The sequence below is a fragment of the Lethenteron reissneri genome, chromosome 24, assembly GCF_015708825.2.
Source record: "Lethenteron reissneri isolate LAM-NWPU_2019-01 chromosome 24, ASM1570882v1, whole genome shotgun sequence".
NCBI lineage: Eukaryota > Metazoa > Chordata > Hyperoartia > Petromyzontiformes > Petromyzontidae > Lethenteron > Lethenteron reissneri.
The window spans coordinates 2,450,879-2,461,559 of record NC_083802.1 but is presented as its reverse complement, the minus strand read 5'-3'; the positions used below and the strand labels follow the sequence as shown (position 1 = coordinate 2,461,559).

General features: G+C 44.0%; 1 protein-coding gene across 1 annotated transcript; it reads right to left on the bottom strand.

The window, feature by feature from the left end:
* Window positions 1-822: 822 nt before the first annotated feature.
* LOC133346414 (uncharacterized) lies at window positions 823-8,117 on the bottom strand. The gene is made up of 3 exons (XM_061557952.1): window positions 7,936-8,117; window positions 5,980-6,807; window positions 823-4,823 (listed from the first exon to the last, which is right to left on the bottom strand). Exons 2-3 carry the CDS (start codon window positions 6,115-6,117, stop codon window positions 3,726-3,728), a joined length of 1,236 nt encoding a protein of 411 aa, XP_061413936.1. The 5' UTR covers window positions 6,118-6,807; window positions 7,936-8,117; the 3' UTR covers window positions 823-3,725.
* Window positions 8,118-10,681: the final 2,564 nt, after the last annotated feature.

Below are 10,681 nucleotides of genomic sequence, written 5' to 3'. Positions count from 1 at the left end.
TTAAGGTCCTGGAGTGGCCTAGCCAGTCTCCAGACCTTAATCCCATAGAAAATCTGTGGAGGGAGCTGAAGGTTCGAGTTGCCAAACATCAGCCTCGAAACCTTAATGACATGGAGAAGATCTGCAAAGAGGAGTGGGGCAAAATTTCTCCTGAGATGTGTGCAAACCTGGTGGCCAACTACAAGAAACGTCTGACCTCTGTGATTGCCAACAAGGGTTTTGCCACCAAATACTAAGTCATGTTTTGCAGAGGGGTCAAATACGTATTTCCCTCATTAAAATGCAAATCAATTTATAAAACATTTTACATGCGTTTTTCTGGATTTTGTTGTTGTTATTCTGTCTCTCACTGTTCAAATAAACCTACCATCAAAATTATAGACTGATAATTTCTTCGTCAGTGAGCAAACGTACAAAATCATCAGGGGATCAAATACTTTTTTCCCTCACTGTATATCATGGGGGAGGATCATTGAAGCACATTAGGGTACTCTGCATTTTCATGATGAGGTTTCTGTCAGTAAACATAACTTTCTGTGAGACGTAAACTTATTTTTTCTGGGTTAAATCTATTTTTGACCAGTCACGACAGAAATATGTTTTGCCTGATGACATAAATAGGATGAAAAGACGCAACATGGCCTTCACAAACCTTTCCTACTGGGAGCACCCAACCGGCGGATAAATCAGTTTCAAGTGGAGACATACATTTTGAACTGGTGGTACTTTTATTCGCAATCTTGGTAATACCAAGCCATAACTTTCCACTTGGTTTAAATAAAAGTAAGGAAAACATCTGTATGCATGCAGAAAAATGTGTGCTTGACGGAGACGCTTGAGATGATTTTCTGTCACTTTCCCACCAACTTATAGGTCGTATTTAAATACACGTTTAAGGAAATTCAGTTTCTGTTAACACATGAATTAGGCCCTCTGTATAGTGAGATACAATGTGTTTGCATGGTGCATGCTAAAATGGCTTTGGTAGACTCAAAACATGTATCAGCACATTTGAGAAAACACAGACATCATTAAAGTATAAAATAATTTACCAATGTAATCACCATCACTTCATGATTAGTGATTACCTCGTGAATATCATTACCATTATACCTCATAGGCCCATTGACGTCAGAAAGCAAATTACAATTGGGAAATGGTGGATGGCAAGGAGAGATAGAAGAGTGTGACATTGCTACTATTAATAGGGTGCAGTAATTATGAGGGGAATATAAGGATATAGGCGGGGTCTGGGGACTATATGGGTCTGGGAAGGCTTGATGGGTGATCAAATGCCATAGAGAGCTTTGAAGACAACGAAGGACTGGTAACACAATATCGGGGACTATGTGGACTATATGAAAATGAAAAAGTGGATCTGTAATTTATACTGAACGGGTTCTGGAGACTAAAGGGGTTCCTGAAAATAAAAGGAGACCTGATGGTGGACTCAATACTGGAGACTCCATATGCAGTCTGGTGACTGGAAGAGTGGTTAGATGAACCGATGGAAAGCCTGGTAATGGGGGTGAGGAGCACATTGGGAGGTCTGATGTTGGAGGGAATGGGAGTGTCAGGAGGCATAGGAGATGTGAGACACAAGAAATTCAAACACGCAGGGGGCAAGCAGGGACTGATCCTGACCCTGTGCTGCTTAGCACACATGGCGGCCATAAAATATTGATTGAGGTGAAAGGCGAATTTCACACCACCCACGTAAATATGGGTAGGGTACCTTACCAGCCTGTCCTCCATGAACCAGCATCTCTACTATTTCAGGTCCCCTTTCACACATCATCATTGCATCCGTGGATGTTGGAACAAAACATTTAATTGAACATATTTACACTCACACTGACAACAATGCGCAAATATAGGCCAGCATATATATAAATGCATATAAAGACTTGTGGATGGAATGATTATTCTTGATTCGTTGTTGCTTTACTTTTACTGTGCAAACTTTGCAGAAACCCTGTTTCCTATATTAATTTCCTCTATTTTAGTGGCACTGAGGTGGATTTGTCCACTTTATTTTCCAACATCAAATCTCTCGCAAAAATCCACCTGGACCTGTTTTTTTTATATAGTTAAATTAGACTAACACGTAGGCTTTCGGGACCAATATCATCCATAATGCAGGTTTTTTTGGGTTAGATCGCGTAAATAGACAGGCTAATTAGTAAGGGTTGTAACACATCGATGTGTTGGACTCGTAACGAATTGGCATGTTTTGTTTCAACACATCAGTGTGCTGTACTAGTAACGAATTGGCATGTACTGTTTACGTGACAAACCTTACTCATTGGCTGTGTCGGGTTGAAGCGGGTTTAATGACACATTTATATATTTATGCAATCTAACCCAAAAAAAAAAACCTGTATTATGGAAAATTAAAATATACGTTTACACCACACAAAATAGTCATGTGCGTCATTGTGGAGGGACAAATATATGCAGGACACATTCTGCTTATCCATATAATTTCTTACATTCTCCGCAACGACGCTCGTGATTATTTTGTGTTATAATTTTGCATCGAACTCTGACCCATATCTTAAAGAGAAGGTCCTTGCCTGCAACATCTGACAATTCAGCAGCATTGATTCGAGCAAGCCTCAATGCTGATGAGATACTGTCAATCCGAAATCGTCCACTTTGCTTGGAATGACTCCATGCTCATAGAAGGCCGTGGGGCCGTTGGATCGTGTACAAAAATACTTAAATATTTTACGTGTAAAAAGAGACATGACAGGGACATATTTGCCTGCTTATCTATTTTATTTCCACCACGGTTAATAATAGTCATGTTAAGTTGTCTAAATTGTAATCAGATATTTTCTCACACTGTTATTCTCATGTTCGTAAGCAGGAAGAAAAAGTAACAGCCAACATCATAGTTTTGTGTTTAGTCAGGGTATTTGCTACAATACAATGGTGAATCTTGCACAAAACAACCACTACAACGATGTAATTTCTGCACACATGCAGCTTCATGAAGACTGTCATGTCACGTACACATCACATATGGGGCATCATGATGAAGACGATTGCTTGGGGATGCAGAGCGTGTGAGAGTGTAATGGATGTTGCAAAGGGGAGAAAGGAGTTGGCCTTAATACTTTAAGTGATGTTATTTTTACTGTGGGTTATTGAGTATCAATTCACTGCTCTGTCCCTCATGCACACGACAACCAGTTTTACATCTGGTGTCTGAATCTACATGTTAACCACCTTATTTTTCATGTTTATTCATCTCATTGTAAAAATGCATTATCACTATCATCTTTACACATAGCATCCTCATCCTATACACTGCAGCAACAATTTGGAATCATTGGTCACTCTCGCACACAGCCTAAAATCACAATACATTAAGGCCATTTTGTCACTGAATTATAATAATAGATTTAGGAATGATTGCACTTTTTATAATTCATATAACACTGAGTCATGAAAAGATATATTTAAAAAAATATTTCTATATTATATTCATATTTCACTTAATCTACGGTAATTAATGGATGTGCTTATTTTTATGGGTTATGTGTAAAATAATCAGGGAAATGTAATAAAATATTTAAGCAATTTAGAAGATAAAATAACATCTATATATACAAGAGTAATTCTATTTTTGTCATGTATAAATTCCATAACATGCTATAAACTCCCTGAGTTATTGTGCCATAATTCATTACTGAAATGTACATCAACAAAATGAGCATTCACTTACTGGAAAATGACTTTCTCAGTATGGTTTTGGGTTTAGCGTCTTCTTTGAGAAAGGACACAGTTTGTGTGCTTGCGTTCACAAAAGCGCGCGTACTGATGCTATTTGGATGTTCTGTTTTTAAGGAAGAGGAACGCACTGGCACATTCTTTGAACCAAAAAACACTTGCACACGGTGGACCTGTATAGTCCTTTCAAGTTCTGGACAAAACCTGTGATATTCAACCGTGTCGCTAAATCGAACCCGTTCTTTGGTGGTCTGGGTGAAGTTGTCTCTCTTCATTCGGTCTCGGGACACCGCACTGTAGCAACTCCTTGTTATTGTTGTAAACTCTCCAGAGTGGTTGGGGACTCCGTCGCTTAACTCTTGATTTCCCACGCTTTTCAACATGCCATTTAACAGCAATGAGCCATTTGCAAAAGCGACACGGTTGTTCTTCAAAAACGTGTGTTTGGGGGAGGTTGAATCTGCCCTTCTGGATTCAGAATCCTCCGTGTCATTGGGAGGTGGCGATCCAGTATTACAGTCATTGGTCACATTAATATGATCAGACCCTCGCAGTGCTTGCTGGCAATGTTCAGGGTTTCGAATATTGCTTAATAGGACATGAGAACGTGTTGTTTTACCCAGAACCTTCGATTTGTGTTTCGGCTCGCTTCTTGCTGAAAGTTGTGATGCAGTTTCGACTTTAACCTTCGAGGTGGCCTGAAGGTCTCCAGAGCAATAACTCACTTGAAAGTCAGTTTGAGACGACGTGGCACAATGTTTTTTATCCACAGTTTCATTTACTGTCTGAGTTTCATAAAAAGAATATGGAGTCTGTTGGTGAGCAGGAGCTATTGATGTATTGCTGGTTGAGGTAGCATCCTTTGCTACATCGAGAGCCATAAAACTAGTCCTTTGTGACTGGTAAGACCTGGTCACTGATACAACTGCCGACGTAGATGCAGTGCTGGTGGTAATTGTCCGTTCTTCAAAGTAGAGACCTGTTATGTTGGACCAGGACACGTCGCTGGAGGAGACAGATTCACTGTCATTGTCTTCCTCCTCCAAATGTAAGTTGGCAGTAAGTTTGTCAATCTGCGCGATGACCTGCAGAGTTCAGTAACAATCATCTTAAACCCTATGCTAGCACTGCAGTGTAATATACAGAATTTATTAATGAAACCACTTACATTTTCTGTGACAATGCAACAAATGGAAAAAAGTAACAATACGAAAACAAGTTACTTTGCAAAATATACGAACCGCTTTCCACTTTCATAAATTTTAGGTGCAAAATTCGTTGACACACATAACGTCAAAAAGTGGAAATGTCCATTCTCTTCTTACATTTTAGTTTTTTGCATGAAATATGTTCCAGGTAAACATGATTTTTAGGCTTTGCGATATCAAAACAAAATACTCAAAAATAAAGCCCATTTTCCTCCAGAATACTGCTGTATTACTAGACAATTTATTTTAGGAAACATGGATGAACATGCAAAACCCATATATTTTAGTCAGTGTCTACAATCTACATGACCAAAGAAGCATTGTGGACTTGCCATATCCATTGCTGGCCAGGGCCAGTCGCGAAAATTCCACATTCACATGGTGATGCCAATTTCTCCAGGGATAACCATTGTTGAATTCCATCACAAGAGTACTAATTTAATCTGCACCACAGCGTTGAGCGACTGAGTCGATCCGAAATTTGCATTTAACTGACATTTCAACCGTGAGGTGAGAACTGTTCCCACGTGTATTAAATATATGTGACTACAGTCATTCCTGGGCAAGAGGAATCCAATAAAATAGGATACACTTCACAAATTTGTGCTTAATTTAAAATACGTGAAAACATAACTAAACCATACCCGTAATTTAGCACACTGCACTGTGCGCGTCTCGTAGACGGATTGTATAGTTTTAATTGGATGCCTTCGGTTGCATATCCGTATAAATTTTGACGTGCACTGGCCCAGATACGTTGAATGGTTAAATTCAATCATTTAGCTTATATACACCTCATATAAAATTAACACTAAACACACATTATAGCTCTTTACAAGGTTATAAAACTGAGTGTGTTTTTGATTGGTTTTTAAATCATTAATGCAGTCCATAACCACCGTAAACCCCGCATATGCAATGAAGGGCCAATCGTCGGTAATCTCTGATGAAGCTCCGATACGCGACTAAACATCGCATAGAAGAACCAAAACATTGCAAATGGCACGAAACGGTGAATGCAAATGAACCTCACCTCTCTGAGTTCCATTGCCACCTCTTTCAGCTCTTTCAGGACCTTCTCCATTTGAGCCACGACAAGAGATATTTGCGCTCGCACGGCTTGCGATCCTGGGTGGTTGATGTGAGCTTGGGGGTTGATTCGAGTAGACATCGTGGAGTCCTTAGCTTGCCTCGTGGCTTATCTTTTATTTTGCGCGCGCGTGTGTGTGTGTGCCAGAAGCAATTAACTTGGGTGGGAAGCAGGCGGATTTAAACGAGATGGTCACGGTTTGCTCGACATATTCCCCTGCTCGAAGCTATAAATACAGTCATATCAAAGCACAATAGCAAATGCACACACGCATTCCTCTTCATCGTTCACCGGACATCGATTGCGCGCAGTCGTTCCGCCGACGACAGACGCTTTTGTCCGCGCGTATTTATCTGCCGTCGGTGTGCGAGACTCCATCGATTTCTTCATATACATCCGAGAGCATTTCTTGACAAGTACGGGGGCGCTCTCATGGCACACTCTAATCACCACGCCGGCCAAAAGCACGCTCCGGACGTGAGCCTCTCTCTCCCTCGCCACCGACCTGCATCAACCTCCTCGTGAATACGCGAGGAGGTCATCTCGTAACGAGAGGAGCCCGCTCATGAAATCTCTCACTTGTTTCTCGCTGTTTTGGGGGGGATTGCGACGCTTCTGGGAGGCTGCCACGCGGGTCCGTTACGTTAATGCCGTGGCGAGGGACGTGCATCACCGCAAAGCAGCCGCGTCAGTGCCACATCGATTTGCCATTTCTTTGCGCCTGGAAAAGCACCCGCCAGCTTGTCGGCGAGCGACGGTGATGAGGCTACCCTGGGGAGACGAGACAACGAGAAGAAGCAACTTTCAGAATAAAGGCTGTGGTGCTTATGGCTGAAACCTCATCGGCGTTACGCTGCCCAATGACGCTCGTAACGATCTCGTAACGATCACTCGTCGGCGACGACGATGATGATGATCGGCAATCATCATAATCATTATTGTTGTTGTTGTTGTGCAGCCTGTACACAACATCGCCTCGTGTCACTTGACACACGCCGGTGCAGAACGCACGCTTTAGCCATTTTGCAACGCATCTATGACGACTTACGAATATATATTCACATTCTGTGCCGCGCTATTAATACAAAACAACAACAACAACGGCTAGGTGGTGGTGCTGCGTTTAGGGAGCCGAACATTGATTATTATTTGATTAAATAGTGGCTTAGCCCTCCTGCTCTGGGGAGGGAGCCGGCGGCTTGGCAGGGGGCGGGTGGTGGTGGTGGAAGCGACGTGAGCTGTGTGCACAGGGGTGGTGGTGGTGGTGCGTGATGTAGGGTGTTTGTGTCCGTGTAACGCGTGTGTTTATGTGTGCACACACTCTCTGTTACGTCTCCGCGTGTGCGCGTGCGTGCGGATGAATGCGTGCGCGTGCGCGCGGATGAATGCGTGCGCGTACGTGGCGTTAGCGCATCTGCGCACGGGTTCGTGTGTCGTTGCGCGCGTGTAACGTGCATGCGAATTACATCGTTTGCGATGCACAATCCAGTACATGTCGTGATATAGGCCCGTGTGTATGTATTGGATATTGTTCGTAAATAGCTACAATGGAGGGATTGCAAGTCTGTGGGTACGTGTATTGTACACGTGTATGTTTATGCGTGAATTTCCCGGTCTGTGTAAGCAAAGGTCTGTTTATCCTGCAGGTCAACGTGTGTTATGCGATTGGATGTATATACACAGTAACGACATTGTTTACGTTTAAGGTGTTGTGTGTAAATGCACTGTATGTGTCGCGTATGGACTGATATTTAATTCCGATTTAAAATCACGAAAGCTTAAACGATCGGTTACATTGTTTTTTTTCTGTGTGTCAACCGAGAATCAAAAGCGCGCGTCTCGTGAAATTAAACGAATGGAAAGGCCTGTGCGGTAGGTACACATTATTTTTTTACTAACCTTCTTCTTCGTAATGCCTTTCCATCTCTGAGAGAATATCGTCAGCGCGCGCGCTGGAGGAAGAGCGCATCAGCATCAGCAGCGGCATCATCATCATCAGCGCGTGCTGCTGCTGATGATGAAGCTACCGCAGCGAGCAGCAAGCAGCAGCAGCACGGGGCGAGCGATGGATTGAGAAGCACCCTCCCGGCGGCGCATGGATGACCCTGCGTGGAATGAGTCGGGAAGGGGTCGTCACGCTACAGCTCTCTCTCTCTCACCCTTGTGACTGGGAGAGAGAGACGAGGGGAAAGAGAGAAAAAAAACAAGTACACGGCTCCGCTCTGCCGCACAAAATGGACATCCCCCCGTTGGTGAAAGTTTGGACCAACACGTGTATTTAATTACTAGCTGTACTACCCGGCTTCTCCCGGGACTTGTATCTACCACGGCCGGCCGCCTTTGTCTCCCCAGTGGCGATGTTAATACGCTACAGTAGTTAAGTTACTCGTTTGAGGCAGAGTCGACCTAGGGGAGGTTCAAATAATCGTCACCGGTGGTGGCCGTGAGCGGGAATCGAACTGGGTTTGCCGGGTTGGTAGCGCAGCGTAGCGTTAAGCACTACACCCACCGCTCCTCACACACCACACACACAGACACACACACAGACACACGCAGACACACACAGACAGAAACACACACACAGACAGCACGCTAACCACTACACTACCGCTCCCCACACACCACACACGCACACACACAGACACACACACAGACACACAAACAGACACACACACACAGACACACACACACAGGCAGCACGCTAAGCACTACACTACCGTTCCCCCTACACAACACACGCGCGCGCGTCCATAGGTACACATACACGCGCTTGCTGCAGACACACACGACTTTCAGGGTGCATACGGCAGTAAACGACTGAAATAATAAAGCGGCAATGCTGTGTAAGGAACGCCTTAGACCCGCATTATACATTTGTGTAATGCGAGCGTAAACACACAAACACACACAAACACATACACAATACACACACACATACATGCAGACACACAGACAGACACATAACACACATACATACACACACATACAAACACAGAAACACATACACACACATACATAGACACACACATACATACACACGAACACATCCACAGACGTACATACACACATACATACAGGCACGCAGACATACACATAAACACATACAAAAAAACCCACATACATACACACACACATACATACACACAAACACATGCACACACATACATACACACATGCATACAGACACACAGACATACACATAAACACATACACACATACACATGACCCGGCTTCGCCCGGGACTTGGATCCACCACGGCGGCAAAACCGACATACATACACACACAGACATACACACAAACACATACACACACATACAAACACACATGCATACAGACACACAGACATACACATAAACACATACACATGACCCGGCTTCGCCCGGGACTTGGATCTACCACGCCCAGCCGCCTTTGTCTCCCAAGTGCCGATGTTAATACGCCACACCAGTTACTCGTTTGAGGCTGAGTGGACCTAGGGGAGGTTCAAATAATCGTCACCGGTGGTGGCCGTGAGCGGGAATGGAACTGGGTTCGCCGGGTTGGTAGCGCAGCGTAGCGTTAAGCACTACACCCACCGCTCCTCACACACCACACACGCACAGACACACACACAGACACACGCAGACACACACAGACAGACACAGACAGACACACACACACACAGACAGCACGCTAAGCACTACACTACCGCTCCCCACACACCACACACGCACACACACAGACACACACACAGACACACGCAGACACACACAGACAGACACAGACAGACACACACACACACAGACACAGACAGCACGCTAAGCACTACACTACCGTTCCCCCTACACAACACACGCGCGCGCGTCCATAGGTACACATACACGCGCTTGCTGCAGACACACACGACTTTCAGGGTGCGTAAGGCAGTAAACGACTGAAATAATAAAGCGGCAATGCTGTGCGAGGAACGCCTTAGACCAGCAACACATTTGTGTAATGCGAGCGTAAACACACAAACACATACAAACACATACACACACATACATACACACACATACACACAAACACATACACACAGACATACACATACACACAAACACACACATACATGCACACAAACACATAGACAATACACACACACATACATGCAGACACAGACAGACACATAACACACATACATTAACACACTTACACACACATACATAGACACACACATACATAGACACACACATACATACACACAAACACATGCACACACGTACATACACACATACATAGAGACACGCAGACATACACATAAAGACATAAAAAAAAACCCACATACATACACACACACATACACAAAAACACATACATACACATACATACACACATACATAGAGACACACAGACATACACATAAACACAAACACACATACACATGACCCGGCTTCGCCCGGGACTTGGATCCACGATGCCCCGCCGCCTTTGTCTCCCCAGTGACGATGTTCACACACGACAGCAGTTACGCTTTTGAGGCTGAGTGGACCTAGGGGAGGGCCAGGTCCGTTTCAAATAATCGTCAGCGGTGGTGGGCGTGAGTTGGAATCGAACTGGGGTCGCTCAAGCAGCTTAATGACTGTTTGTACAAAGAACATATAAAGAATCGATTATAATAACCAGGCA